Here is a 15,660-nt window from a genome sequence, read left to right on the forward strand (position 1 = left end):
TCAAAAAATAAGGGTTTCGTAATTTGACCTTGGGGTCAATAATTTTCGACCTCCAGCGCTAACCATGAAGGTCAAGGCCGATCGCCACCAAAAACTAATCAGCTGAGCGCCGGACCATATACTAGATTCCCATGAAGTTTGGAGACGATCCGATCAAAGTTACTCAAAAAATTAGTGTTTCGTCGACCTCCATGATTGACCACAAAGTGACCTTGACCTTTGACCTTGACCTTCAAAATTTTGTGTGCTGAAGGGTATCTCTATAGGACTCTGATATGCGAAGTTACAGGAGTTTCCAATAATAACTGTGGTCTACAGAGTGATCTAAACGTGAAAAAAAATGATTAACCACAAAAAAAAAAAAAAAAACAAACAAATAAACATGTCACCCACAGGGTGAACCGTATCTTGCCAAGTGACCTTGACCTTTGACCTTGACCTTCATAATTTTGTGTGCTAAAGGGTATCTCTAAAAGACTCTGATATGCGAACTTACAAGAGTTTCCAAAGGGAACTGTGCTCTACAGAGTGACCTAAACAATGCGAACTAAAGCAATACAATATACATGAAAAGTGCAGTTTTTTCGTCATAACGCCGTCAAATGACGTCACATTGTCAAACTAGTTATATGTTTGGAAAGCACTCAACAAGGGCTTCAATTTGAGGTACTACTCGATATGGTAACTGAAACTTGAAAATTTTACCTTTTGGTCAAAATTGAATGACCTTCAAAATGACCTTGAAGGTCAAGGCCGATCGACACCAAAAACTAATCAGCTGAGCGCCATACCACACCCTATATACCCACCAAGTTTGGAGATCATAAGATCAAAGTTACTCAAAAAATAAGGGTTTCGTTGACCTCCATGATTGACCCAATTGAATGACCTTCAAAATGACCTTGAAGGTCAAGGCCGATCGACACCAAAAACTAATCAGCTGAGCGCCATACCACACCCTATATACCCACCAAGTTTGGAGATCATAAGATCAAAGTTACTCAAAAAATAAGGGTTTCGTTGACCTCCATGATTGACCGCAAAGTGATCTTGACCTTTGACCTTGACCTTCAAAATTTTGTGTGCTGAAGGGTATCTCTATAGGACTCTGATATGCGAAGTTACAGGAGTTTCCAATAATAACTGTGGTAAATATGGTAACTGAAACTTGAAAATTTTACCTTTTGGTCAAAATTGAATGACCTTCAAAATGACCTTGAAGGTCAAGGCCGATCGACACCAAAAACTAATCAGCTGAGCGCCATACCACACCCTATATACCCACCAAGTTTGGAGATCATAAGATCAAAGTTACTCAAAAAATAAGGGTTTCGTTGACCTCCATGATTGACCCAATTGAATGACCTTCAAAATGACCTTGAAGGTCAAGGCCGATCGCCACCAAAAACTAATCAGCTGAGCGCCGGACCATATACTAGATTCCCATGAAGTTTGGAGACGATCCGATCAAAGTTACTCAAAAAATAAGGGTTTCGTTGACCTCCATGATTGACCGCAAAGTGACCTTGACCTTTGACCTTGACCTTCAAAATTTTGTGTGCTGAAGGGTATCTCTATAGGACTCTGATATGCGAAGTTACAGGAGTTTCCAATAATAACTGTGGTCTACAGAGTGATCTAAACGTGAAAAAAAAATGATTAACCACAAACAAAAAAACAAACAAACAAACAAACATACAAGCTGACTGATACATCTAGCAAAAACTTCGTTTTGGCAAGATAACAAACATACAAGCTGACTAATACATCTTGCAAAAACTTCGTTTTGGCAAGATAATGACTAATACATCTTGCAAAAACTTCGTTTTGGCAAGATAATAAACACGAAGACGTCATGTGGAGCACGATGCTTGCAAAATCCACCCCTCCTCAAAATAAAAAGCTGCCATGGATACAGCAAATTGCCTGTTTCATTAAGATTAAAATTGACGATCTTAATCGTAGCACAGGTGAATCGGATTAAATTGATGATTTTTCAGATGAAAATTGATATTAGAAATTTGACCTTGAGTTGAACTTTTGACCTTTTGACCTCAAAAATAGTTGGTTTCCCAATTCAGTGATGCACTTTGGAATTGCTGTTTAATTATCAAGTCAATGGGATGAAAATTGACGGTTTGTCAGATGAAAATTGATGATTTTGGAAGTTTGACCTTGAGTTGACCTTTGACCTTTTGACGTAAAAAATAGTTGGTTTCCTAATTTAGTGACTCAATATGCAAATGCTGTGACAATCTTCAAGTCAATCAGATGAAAAATGACAATTTTAGAAATTTGACCTCAAGATGACCTTTGACCTCAAAAATCAATAGGCTTCTTCCTTATGACCACCTCTACCATCTGGTGAAGGTTCGTGAAGATCGGTTTTAAATTGGGACCTGGAGGCGATTAACAGAAAGACAAACAGACAGACAAACAGACAGACAGAATAACGCACAAGACCAACTGATATACTGTACTTAAGTAACAAACTAGAGATCCATAGAATCATAGATGTCCAATCGGCTTATGATTCATAGATGATACCTCACACAGTGTTCAAATATATTCATCAATTTTAATAAAATAATGTTTTTTTTTGTTGTTGTTGTTTTTTGTATACTGAATCGAGGCGTGTGAAAGAGCTAACATTTACTTCACAAACAAATCAACCAGACAAACAAAATATATTAAAAGAGGGAGCGGAAAACAAGATGGGGAGAGAAGGGGAAGCACACAAACACAACATTTGAGAGCAGGGAGATGTGTGAAAGGGAGAGGGCTTGGGGGGAGGAGGCATGGGAAGGGGGGGGGGGGGGGGAGGTGGAGGGAGAAGTATAAAACACAAGGACACCAAGGACTTCCAGGACAGAAGTTGGTATTTCAAAAAAGTGGAATTGGGGTGAAATTAGCAGGGGTAGAAAAGATCAAGGTTTTGGATGGGGGACTTTAATTCTTTATGTTAAATTATTTAAAAGATAATTTTAAAAATGCGGACATTTGTCGCTACTGAAGCAGTTTTGTATACCTCAACCTTTTACACTGCAATAAGATGACATTTAGTCACACTTTAGGAGATGGGGGCTTTATTGACAATTCAATATAACATTCAATTTAAATAAGTTGTTCCGCGATCATAAACTGTTAAGATGGACGGACGGACGGACGGACATGACCCAATTGCGTAATTCCGCTTTTCGTTTCACCTGGGCGTGGTAACAAACAAACGGGTGAAAACATCACCTCCGTCCACCTTCGGTGGCGCAGGTAATGTTGGAGTGCATACAGATACAATGTCTGATTGATTATTGTAAGTGCTGCACAATAAAACCTGTGTACTAAAATCGTTTAAGAACGAATCGTTTACCGGGGAGGGGTAAAGTGACTTTCAGGCCACCTGGTAGTGTACAATATACATCACATGAAAGGTGACCGAAGGATACGATTTTTGCTTGGGCAGCTGAGATTAGAACAAGCAATTTAACAAAAGGACGAGTAAGTATTTTTCACACCTGTCTACACTACAAATTACAATTCTCTGCCTCTAGATGGTGCATGAGAGGAGCTTGATCATGATTGTAGCAGGAGAATATAAAGTACATATAGTATGTCATATTATTATGTGCATAGTTTCAGCAAAGAGAGAAAGTGCTCATTGGTAGAATGTCATACATTGCATGGCCTCATCTTCAGCTTCACATCTTCTCATCTTCTCATCTCATCTCATCTCATCTCATCTTCTCATCTTATCTTCAGCTTCACATTATCGCTGACGTGGGATGACAGTGATGTAATCAATCAAAAGACCAAATACTGCATTAGAGTCATCAGAAGGAACTCGAATAAGTGAAGAGCAAAGTTGGAGTCATTAGGAGGAATCTGGATAAGTAAAGAGCAACGATGGAGTTATCAGGAGGAACCTGGATAAGTGAAGCCAAAGATGGAGTTATCAGGAGGAACCTGGATAAGTAAAGAGCAACGATGGAGTTATCAGGAGGAACCTGGACCAGTAAAGAGCAACGATGGAGTTATCAGGAGGAACCTGGATCAGTAAAGAGCAACGATGGAGTTATCAGGAGGAACCTGGATCAGTAAAGAGCAAAGATGGGGTCAGCATTAGGAACCTGGATAAGTAAACAGCAAAGATGGAGTTATCAGGAGGAACCTGGACCGGACTCGGGTTTCAGCCGCTACTCCACAATGCTCAACCCATCCAGGTGCAGCCAGGTGAGCCTTACAGAAAACTTTCTGCAAAAATTCACCTCTTCTAGACAGATACATAAAGAAAGAGAAATAAATAGTGAAAGAGATAAAAGAAAAGCAAGAATTGCAACGAATAAAGTGAAATGTGAATAAGTAGAAAGAAGTGTGAAAGGAACGAAGAACAAAGATGTAGGGAAGAACCCGGATAGATCGATTCCGATTTTGATATTTAGACGATAAACGATGAACAGCATGTAATGCTGCTTATTTATTTATTAACTTTCATGCCTTCCCAATAATTTTAGTTGGTCCGCATTGAAGGTGTTCCCATATGTCTTTTTGACCTCCCACACAGGAAGCACAGGTGCGGTTGAAGGCTGGTGCAATGGCAGGTGAAGGCCGTGTTGAGGTTCAACTGAATGGGAAATGGGGCACGGTTTGTGACGATGGCTGGGGCATCATATCGGCCAGTGTGATGTGCCGTGAACTTGGTTTCGGGAGTGCCCGGGAGGCCCTCGTTGGTGGTAAAATGGGTCAAGGTAAGGCAGGCATAGTTGCAGCTCCTTTACTGGATCTATTGTATAATTAAAGGTGTCACATGGATAAAATGCTGATCTTTCTGTGGTTATAAGTTTATTTGGGGATGTTAAGTTTATGTCCCCATCCGCTAGCACTTCATTTTGGGCATTAAATATCCCACTGTGGGAGCTGTGCTTGCACGATAAAGCCAGACAAAATGGACGACACAGGAACGAAGTTTCACCGAGCTATTTATTTAGCTCAAAACCAAAGAACTCAAAAGCACACTGAATCCGCCCCTCGAACGGGCGGCAATTGATAACGCAAACTGAACACACAAAAGCCACGCCTCTCAGGCGGGGCGTGGAATGCAAAATAGGTAAGTCACGCCTCTCGACGGGGCATGGTATGCAAGGTGAGTGTTCGCCCGAGAGGGCAAGTCTGGACACGCCCGGGCGAGTCCGGACACGTGACCGCTCGCCGGTTGCGTCATCGGCCGGTGCACGGTAATTGTGTCATGCTTCCGGTAACCGCTACATGCGCCCCCCCAGAATTAACCTGCACCGGGAGAGTCAGTTTGAGAGGGGTCCTGATGACCCGGCCAAAACGACCCCATGCGATTCGTGTGGGGGTAGTCGGCGGCGTGGCGGTGGATGGTCGGGCGGGGGGCTTGGTTGACGGGGGACGGCCCCGTCGTGGAGGAAGGGCCAACCGTGGAGGTTGGTCGAGGTCCAAATGGGCTGGCTTGAGGCGGTCCACGGAGATGCGGTCCGGCTTGCCGCCGATGTCGACGATGAATGACTTGTCGTCCCTCTGCAGGACCCGGGAAGGCCCATCGTATGGCGGCCGGAGCGGTCCCCGGTGTGCATCGTGCCGGATAAAAACGTACTCCGCAGTGCGAAGTGCTGGGGGGACATGGGGTTGGGGGCAGCCGTGGTGGGATGTGGGCATGGGGGCAAATCTCCTGGCGGCCTCCTGGAGGTCCGAGCGTTGGCGAGCCGCGGACCAGGGGCCGGTGGCGTCAGGGATGAACTCGCCCGGCACGCGCAGTGGCTGGCCGTAGACCAGCTCAGCGGTGGAAGCCTGGAGGTCCTCTTTAGGGGCCGTTCGGAGGCCCAATAGGACCCACGGGAGCCTGTCGGCCCAACCGTCGTCCTGGAGGCTGGCCCTGAGAGCGGCCTTCATCGAGCGGTGGAACGGCTCACACAAGCCGTTGGCTTGGGGGTGGTAGGCCGTGGTGCGGTGAAGCTTTACCCCCAAGGCCTGGGCGACCGTGCCCCAAAGCTCGGAGGTGAATTGCGGGCCTCTGTCGGAGGACATGTCCGAGGGCGCGCCGAAACGGGCAATCCAAGTGCCAATGAAGGCCTGCGCCACGTCGGCGGATGTTGTTGATGCCAGCGGGACGGCCTCCGGCCACCTGGTGGTCCTGTCCACCATCGTGAGGAGGTGGGTGAAGCCCCGCGAGGAGGGAAGGGTCCCATCAGGTACACATTGACGTGGTCGAAGCACCGCGCGGGCACGTCGAATGGTGCCAACGGGGCCTGGGTGTGCCGGTGGACCTTCGCACGCTGGCAGGCGACACAGGCATTGGCCCAGTCGCGGACGTCCTTACGGAGCCCGTGCCAGACGAACTATGCTGCCACGAGCTTCTGTGATGCTTTCCGGCCTGGGTGGGAAAGGCCGTGGAGGGCGTCAAAAATGTGCCGCTGCCATCCGGTGGGCACGATGGGGCGAGGTTGGCCCAGGGAAACGTCGCACAGGAGAACCGTGCCTGTGTCCTCGAAGGGGATGTCGGCCAACCGCAGGCCTGTGTCCTCTGTCCGGAGGGCTTGCACTGTGGGGTCGGCGGTCTGGTCGGCCGCCATGTGGGAGAAGTCCACACCGAGGTGGACGGCATTCACGCCGGACCGGGAGAGGCAATCGGCCACAGCGTTGTCCTTGCCCGCAACGTGCCGGATGTCCGTCGTAAATTCGGACACGGCGGAGAGGTGGCGCTGCTGGCGGGCCGACCACGGCTCCGTAACCTTGGCCATGGCGAAGACCAGGGGTTTGTGGTCCACAAACCCCATGAACGGGCGGCCCTCCAAAAGATGGCGGAAGTGGCGAACGGCCAGGTAAAGGCAGAGGAGCTCGCGGTCGAAAGCGCTATACTTGCGCTCGTTAGGTCGAAGCTGCCGGCTGAAGAAGGCCAGCGGTTGCCAAGCTCCATTCACCCACTGTTCATGCACGGCGCCCACCGCGTAGTCAGAAGCGTCCGTGGTGAGGGCGATGGGTGCGTCGAGCGCCGGGTGTGCCAGCATGGTCACGTTGGCGAGGGCCAGCTTAGCGCCCGTGAACGCCGCGTCCATCTCTGTGGTCCAGGCGATGTCGTGCTTGGTCGGCTTGCCCCAGAGGGCTTCGTACAGGGGACGCATGAGTTGGGTGGCGCGAGGCAGGAACTGGTGGTAAAAATTTACCATCCCCAAAAATTCCTGTAGGGCCTTGATCGAGCGGGGGCGCGGGAAACTTGTGACTGCCTCCACCTGGGTAGGCAGCGGGACGGCCCGCACTTCGTGATGCGGTGCCCCAGGAAGTCGACGGCCGTTACGCCAAACTGGCATTTCGCGGGGTTGACGATGAGGCCGTGGTGGCCGAGGCGCTCGAAAAGCATGCGCAGGTGGACGAGGTGCTCCGCCCGGGAAGTGCTGGCGATGAGAATGTCATCCAGGTAGACGAACAGAAAGGTGAGATCACGCAGCACACTGTCCATCAGCCGCTGGAAGGCCTGGGCCGCGTTCTTAAGGCTGAACGGCATTCGGAGGAACTCGAAGAGGCCAAAAGGTGTAATTACAGCTGTCTTCGGAACGTCGGCTGGCCGGACAGGTACCTGGTGGTAGCCCCGAATAAGATCGACCTTGGAGAAGATCACCCGCCCCGCCAAATGGGTGGAAAAGTCCTGTATGTGTGGTATAGGGTACCGGTCGGGGGTGGTGGCGTCGTTGAGGCGGCGGTAATCGCCGCATGGTCGCCATCTGCCACCCGGTTTGGGCACGATGTGCAGGGGCAAGGCCCACGCGCTGTTCGAGCGCCGCACAATGCCCAACCGCTCCAGCGCGTCGAATTCCGCCTTCGTCACGGCGAGTTTGGCCGGGTCGAGGCGGCGATCCCTGGCGTAGACCGGTGGACCCGTGGTCGGGATGTGGTGTTCAACGCCGTGCTTGACGGCGACGGCCGAAAACGTGGGCTTCGTGAGGGCGGGAAACTCGGCGAGTAGGCGGGTGAAATCGTCCACGGCTGGGAGCGCGCAGGCTAGCTTGGTCGGAGCGGAGCCGCTCAATGAGCAAGCGAGCGAGCTGAAGGTCTCCGCGTTGATGAGCCGACGCCATTTGACGTCGACCAAAAGCCCATGCGCACAAAGAAAATCTGCACCCAGCAAGGCCATGGGCACGTTCGCCGTGATGAAGTCCCACTTGAAGCGCTGGCCCCCGAAGCAGAATGCGACGCTGCGCAAACCGAAGGTGCGGATGGAGGAGCCGTTTGCGGCGACCAGGGCGGGGCCGCATAGCGCGGCCTGTTTGTCCTCCACCGAGGCGGGTATCACGCTCAGCTGAGCGCCGGTGTCACACAAAAAACGCCGCCCGGACTCCGTGTCCGTGATAAACAGAAGGCTGCCTGAATGGCCGACGCCCATGGCAGGCAGCGAGTGCCGGCCTGGTCGTTTCCTGACCCGCCGAAAGTGCACGGTGGGCGGCACGTTCTGGCCTTCTGCCCGAACCTGGCGTGGTAATAGCACATTGTCCGCTCTGGTGGAGGCTCCGGCGGTCGCGTCGGGTTCGGTCGACGGGGCGTCGGGCCAGCCGCAGCCGTCAGTGGCGCGGACTCGGCCGGTGGAGGCGCCGGTCGTGGCACGGGCGTTTCCTCAGTCGGCCCAGGGTGCCAGGCGGCCGCTCCGATATGTCGCCTAGCCGAGAAAAATTTATCGGCCTCCTTGGCCAGGGCGCGAGGGTCCGTGATGGGCGAGTTAGCCAAAGCTAACCGTACCTGCCCGGGTAGCCGCTGGAGGAACAGCTCGCGGAAGAGGAAGTCCGGGCTGTGGTCACCGAGAAGAGCAAGCATGTGGTCCATGCTTTCGGACGGACGGGCCTCGCCCAGCTCTGGGAGGTGTAGTAGTTGTCGTGCGCGTTCGGTCTCCGTAAGTCCAAACGCACCGAGGAGTAGGCCTTTGAGCGCGCCGTATTTGTCGGCGTCCGGCGGGTGCTGTAGGAAGCTCACGACCCGGGCCACGGCGGAGGCGTTGAGTGCGGAGACCACGTGGTGGTAGCGCGTCGTGTCCTCCGTAATGTTCCGCAGGGCGAATTGAGAAGCCGCTTGAGCAAAGCAAACGGCCGCGTGAGATTCCCAAAAGCCCGGGAGCTTCAACGCTACAGCTGACTCCATCGCCGTGTTCGTAGAAAGGGGTCACCAATTCTGGGAGCTGTGCTCGCACGATAAAGCCAGACAAAATGGATGACACAGGAACGAAGTTTCACCGAGCTATTTATTTAGCTCAAAACCAAAGAACTCAAAAGCACACTGAATCCGCCCCTCGAACGGGCGGCAATTTATAACGCAAACTGAACACACAAAAGCCACGCCTCTCAGGCGGGGCGTGGTATGAAAAATAGGTAAGTCACGCCTCTCGACGGGGCGTGGTATGCAAGGCGAGTGTTCGCCCGAGAGGGCAAGTCTGGACACGCCCGGGCGAGTCCGGACACGTGACCGCTCGCCGGTTGCGTCATCGGCCGGTGCACGGTAATTGTGTCATGCTTCCGGTAACCGCTACACCACAATACTTATTGAATTAGTAGGCCATTGTGCGCCAGTATTCTGCCCAAGATCCAATTTCCTGCTACTTGTACATCCGCTCACTACGGGAGCTGCAGAAAGGATCATTTCTCTTTTGGGTGTATAGATTACAGTCGATCTATGGTCGGGTCTCAAGAACATTGGGTGTGTGTTCATTTACCAAGTTTCTTGTGGAGAGATCGCCAAGTGGTTTAAGCATTCGAGCAAGCACTCCATTCAAAACCCTTAAGGAACGACTGGCTTGGCAAGCGCTAGCTAGCTGCTTGGTAAATGAGCACACCACGGTCTTCCTCCCTTTCTGTTCCGTGTTAAACAGCAGCAGCGAGTTTCAAAAGTTTGCCACGAAAAACGCCACGTTCGCGGCAGGAAGGGTCATGATATTAACCCAACACTTGTGGGTGTATATAGAGTACAGTAGATCTTCGCTCAGTTCTGTAAGTAAACCTTACCTCACTGATGTCGGGATTCCTCCAAATTTCTTCATTTAGTGTTATAAACAGCATTAGCGACTGTTTAAAAAGCTAATCATGCGCGTTTGTGGTTTATAATATTTTTACTTCAGGTAGAGTCCATTGGGCCGTTGCTCCCACAAAAACGCCAAGATATAAAGCTATTTATAAACGTTGACTCGATGTTTGTTCAAGGAGGAAAAACCCCTTGGGGAAGTGGGATTTTAATGGTATTAATATTGTTTTGTAATAACATTAATCTTATGCTATTATCGTTAGTTTTGTGATTCGAAGCAGCCTTGGTAAAACGCCACAATAAAGCTAATGTAACATTGATATACACCTCAACATGCAAACCCATTGATGGCAATGTTGGGGAAAACCCACTTGGGGGAGAAAACCCCTTGGGGAGGGAGGCAAATGAATGCTCTACAACCTTTATTGTGTAACCCTTCGTCATCCTGTCAAGTTTGGTTAAGATTGGATAAGTAACGACGCATGTATTGGCGTCAGAAATTCATCAGACAGACAGACAGACAGACGCGAAATGGCGTATTTTCGTATGATAACATTTTTGCGGCACTCACCGTATCAACCACACCACTGTTTCTTAGGCCATGACCTGTCTATACTATAAGAGAGCCATTTGTCTGTGTGTGTTTGTTTGTGTGTCTGCCCCCATTGTTTCTCACAGCCTAAAGAAAAAACACAAAAAAAAACAATACAAAAAAACCTAAAGAAAAATATGAAAGGCAATATAAGATATTGCAATTAAAATATCAAAATAATAAAGTATTTCATAATAATTAGAACAAAACAATCAATTGTGGTGGAGTAGACCTAGAGTGGTGCACAGCAAAGGCACCAGGAAGTGTAGTGAGAAAATAAAGAAGCCTCTCCATGAAGTTCAAACCAGACCGAAGTAGCCGTGGAGGCTGCGACAATGACCGTCTCCCCAACCTCCAACCTCCAGCCTACAACTGCGGCGAGGATATCCATGGAGTTTGTGCAGAAAAACATGGAGAAGTCTCATGTATATGCAGCAGAGAACACCAAGGTCCACACGCAGAACAAGCAGCAGGTGGATGGGTGCAGAAACGTAAATGGTGGTGGGCCCATTGGCGAGTCGATCAAGTCATGAGCAGTGGGGGGGCAGCCGTGGCTGGAAGGGAGTGCCAGTCTGCGACACCAAGGCAGGCCCAGAACGTTGTCGGCAAACCCGAGGAGAAACATGCAACACAGAGCAGGAGTGCGGCCAGGAGCCGAGTCCATGGAAATTCAGAACAGTCCCTCCGAGCCAGCAGCCCAAGGAGGGCAGGGGCACAAGGGCAAAATACAGAGCGAAGAATATGGCACCACTCACGACTCCCAAGGCTTCAGGCATTCCTCCATCACAATCCCTGCTGAAAACTCTGCCGATCAAACCCACTGCCAGAAGCTTCCTGGCCACTGCAGGAGTGGCCCGAAAGGTTACGAACCGGGACATCAATAAGACCGCCACATTCACGAACATGGGCACCCATGCCATGCTGGCAGGGGAGAGAGGATGCACCTCACTGGAACTGAGACTATTCCAGGGTTGTTCACTGCGGAACCATGTAGGCCTCAGAGCCTCAACACCGAACCGTGCGTTACAGGTCGCTCAGGGGGCCTGGACAGTCATTATGGATCCATTTTGAAGCAATGGTGATGTGTGTGGTTTGTGAAGAAAATTGACGGGTTTGTGTGGTTTAATTTGTTTTGCCGAACATGTACGACTGCACAGTTTAGAACATTGTCCTTGGTCTTCTGCTGGAAGTCTTGCATATTGTTTTTTGATTCATGTAAATCTTCTTAAATCAGCCATTCTAGCTTTGCGCAGACAAATAACTACATTTCATCATTGATGCCAATGACTGTCCCCCTATCTTTGTCATTGTCATCCTCATTTTGAGGGATATATATCTGAAGAAGAAGATCCTTGTGGCAACTTGCAACTTGTCCAACCTTCCCAATTTAGGCAGAATCATCCCGCTTTGGCTTAGTTCTTCCCGCTTCCCATGCATACACGGTTGGGACTTTTTGAGATATCCTTCTCACAGACAGACAAACAAACAGACAGACAAACAGAAAGACAGCAGGGGTGAAAACATAACCTCCGTCCACCTTTGGTGGCGGACTGAATAAAGGGCGTTCACACCCTTAGTGCAAGGATGCGACCACACTATCTTTAGGTTCAAATGGCGTCCAAACGAGCACATACTGAATCAGACTCACCTGCAAATCGGAAGAAGACTTACTGTAAATTAATTTAATCTTTGTGGAACAATCAAATATTCTCTGTGAGTGTAAATATTCTCCAAATTTCACAATAATTCACCATTTTGACTCTAAATTTAAAAATCAATGCCTGTGTCGCATACATATGGATTCCTCTGAGTGATTTTTGAGGGTTTAGGCAGTTTGTACTTGTCTATGACAAACATGTTTCTGGATGCTAGATTGGTGACATTATGCCGTCCGTCCGTCCGTCCGTCCATTAACACTTGAAACTTCTTCTCTGAAACCGCTGATGGGATTGCGACCAAATTTGGCACAAATTATATTTGTTGCGTTTTGACTAAAGTTTGTTCACGGCATTAAAAAAAATCAGGGTCTATGGGGGTTTACCGGGGGTCAAAGTGAGTCCAGGTTTGACCCCCAAAATTGATATTTGCTTTCTTTTCTGAAACTACACACACTATTTCGATGAAACCTGACCACAACCTTCACCACCCATGCTTTACCAAAGTTTGTTCACGGCATTAAAAAAATCTGCCCCTTTGGGGATCTATGGGGGGGGGGGGAGGGGGGGAGTTGCCCCCCAAAATAGGTATTTGCTTTCTTCTCAGAAACTACACATGCAATTCTAAAGAAACTTGACCACAACCTTCATCATCCGTGATTTACCAATGTTTGTTCACAGCATTAAAAAAAATCGGGCCGTGAGGGGTCTATTGGGGGGTTGACCCCCAAAATAGGTATCTGCTCTTTTCTCTGAAACTACATACACAATTTCAATGAAACTTCACCACAACCTTCATCATCCGTGATGTACCAATGTTTGTTCAAGGCGTTCGAAAAAATGGGGTTTGGGGAGGTATACGGGGTCAGGGGTTGGGGGGGGGGGGATGGGGGGGGGGGGGGGGGTAATCACACAAACCCTCCAAAATAAGTATTTTTTTGTTTGTTTGTTTGTTTAAAGTCTTATTATTTATGTTAGTATGATTCTACATGCTGCCCTGTCTTCTAGAAACCATTCAAATTGGTTTAAAATACCTTTAGTCAGTGTAGTATAGGGGGTATTGCTTCTATAGGGGGTATTGCCAGCACAGCGGCAGGGGTATTGCCCCTATGTTTTGTTGTTGTAGTATAGCCCCGGATAGATCTCTCGAACAAGCCCGCGGCACGGAGACAGCTGATCAATCTCACAGGAGCGACCCAGAGATCCCCCACATCTAGGATGGTGTACGCCCTGCCTTCACGAAGCCAGAGCTACGACAGAGTTAGAGGGAGAGAGAGATAGACAGACAGACAGAGACAGAGACAGAGACAAGAGGGAAAGGGCTGGTCCGTGGGGACCGATCGGCACTCTGACCGTGACCTCACTGCCCTGACGAATCCGGGTAGCAGGGAAGAATGGGGAAGATTTGGCCCCCGACTTGCATTGGGGGGTACAACCATCACGAACGAGGCATCCCCAATAGTTGTCGCTGCATTGTTGTGAAGCACACTGTCTGTCGGAGGCAGACACTGTGGCCTGGCTGTCTGCACTCATGTGAGTGCAAAATATCCCAGGGAGGTATTTTTCACATAAATACATTGATTGGGGTTGGTGCTCTGTCAACATGAACATGTATTTTAGATGGAAAAATGTAACGCTGGCGGTTTAATCTGCATTTGAGATGCGGACATTATAAACTCCATGGCATCTTTTGCAAAAAGTATTTAGGGTTAGGGTGGCACAACACCGGACAAATCCTCTGCTTGAGGCATGCTGTATGGTGAGTACACTAACTGTGTGCAGTGGGTGAGGGAGTTTGGATGTGGATATGGCGCAGACATCAGATGTACCAAACGATCTCCTCCAAGTTTCTAAGTCTAAATTCCCACTGTATCATTTGGAAAAGTGTATGTATGAGTTCTTTTGGAACTCCATGAACAAGTTTCTTTATCATTGACTTATAACTTTGAGTGAATTCAATGTTTTCCAGCTGGTGAATTCGAACCTATCTCAATTGGCAATTGCTTAGAGCAAAGGTCCCCTAAGGTGGGAGAGGGCATTGGTACCATCGCAGATGGAGTGGCATTCAAAAACAAAAACACTCCAGGCCTTTTCATTGATTTGCCAACAGAATGCCCACAACGCAAGCCAACTCACTTCCTCCTTCCCCTTCCCACCCAGCCATGGGCCCCATTTACTTGACGAAAGTTCGCTGCAGCGGTGACGAGCGAAGCATCCTCGAATGCCCTCACTCCAACGAAACCGTGATATGCTCGCACCGTGATGATGCTGCCGTTCGTTGCCACGTACCTGCCATGGATTTCGAGAAGCAGGTGAGAAACGCAGCACATTTTCTACATTCCATTCCAGCTTCCGAGCGAGTTTCCAAGCGTGTGATTCGTATTTGAACATTTGCGCCCAGCGACGACCTTTTTGATCCACCAAATTAGCTCAATCTTCTACTATATAAGAGAGCTGTTGGTCTGTCTGTGTGTCGCCATTTTTCTCAGAGATGGCTGAACGGATCTTCGTCAAACTTTCAGAGGTTCATCAGTGAGTGCCTGGGAGTGTTTTAGGCAAAAAAAGAAAACAACAACAACATAAAATATATATATGAAAAAAAAACGATTTTTTTGGATTTTTTTTGTTTTTAAATCACTCGATAGTACCCAAGCCTTTTTAAATTCATGACAGTTATACACAAATACACATTCACATAAATAAATACAAAACAATCACTAGACATTTGAATACAAATAAATCAAACAATTCCGGGTGTACAAAGTTGGTAGTACGGCTTCTTCTTCTTCCTGATCGGCATCACACTTAACTCAGAAAGGTGATGAACGCCACATTCACCACATTCACCCACCAGCATATAAATGAACTCCCTTCCTCTCCTGCCTCCCCCTTTCCCCCCCCTTCCCCCTCTCTCCCCCCTCCCCTCCCCTTCCCCCCCTCTCTCCCCCATCCCCTCCCCTTCCCCCCTTCTCCCTTCTCCCCTTCCCCCTCCCCCCCCTTTCTCCCACCCGGCAACGCCGGGTACTTCTGCTAGTATACCATATCGGTTAAATATAGTCTTGTTCTTGTCTTTTTCTTAATGGAGTCACCACAATTCTGGTTGATCGCTCTTCTCCTGTCCCACCCTGGTGTTGGCTTAGCGGTTAGGGTGCCGGCTTGGGATCCTAGGATCCTGGGTTTGAATCCCGGTCGATCACTGAATTAATGCCAGGGGGGTTGACTCAGCCTGCCATCCTTCTTAGGTCGGCAAATTGAGTGTCAGTTCACTGGTAATTCCCTGTGTGTCGCAAGAGGCGACGAACAGGGTTGGCGGCAGGAAGGGCATCCAGCCATAAAATATTGCTTCAAAAAAGGGGACCACGGTGCCCGAAAAAGGCCAACCCCTGCTCTGTGGGGAAAAAT

The 15,660-nt window shown here is 49.1% G+C and overlaps 1 protein-coding gene across 4 annotated transcripts in view; it reads left to right on the forward strand.

Moving 5' to 3' along the window:
* The window catches only part of LOXL3 (lysyl oxidase like 3), a 398,335-nt gene that overhangs the window by 117,981 nt on the left and 264,694 nt on the right, over window positions 1-15,660 (forward strand). For all 4 annotated transcript variants that reach the window (XM_078772481.1, XM_078772482.1, XM_078772483.1 and 1 more), the window contains 2 exons: window positions 4,559-4,742; window positions 14,419-14,570. In XM_078772481.1, the coding sequence (XP_078628607.1) occupies window positions 4,559-4,742; window positions 14,419-14,570 (336 nt within the window). The remainder of the gene's footprint in view (window positions 1-4,558; window positions 4,743-14,418; window positions 14,571-15,660) is intronic.

The sequence above is a fragment of the Myxine glutinosa genome, chromosome 2 (genome assembly GCF_964187855.1).
Source record: "Myxine glutinosa chromosome 2, kmMyxGlut1.1, whole genome shotgun sequence".
NCBI classification, from domain to species: Eukaryota; Metazoa; Chordata; class Myxini; order Myxiniformes; family Myxinidae; genus Myxine; species Myxine glutinosa.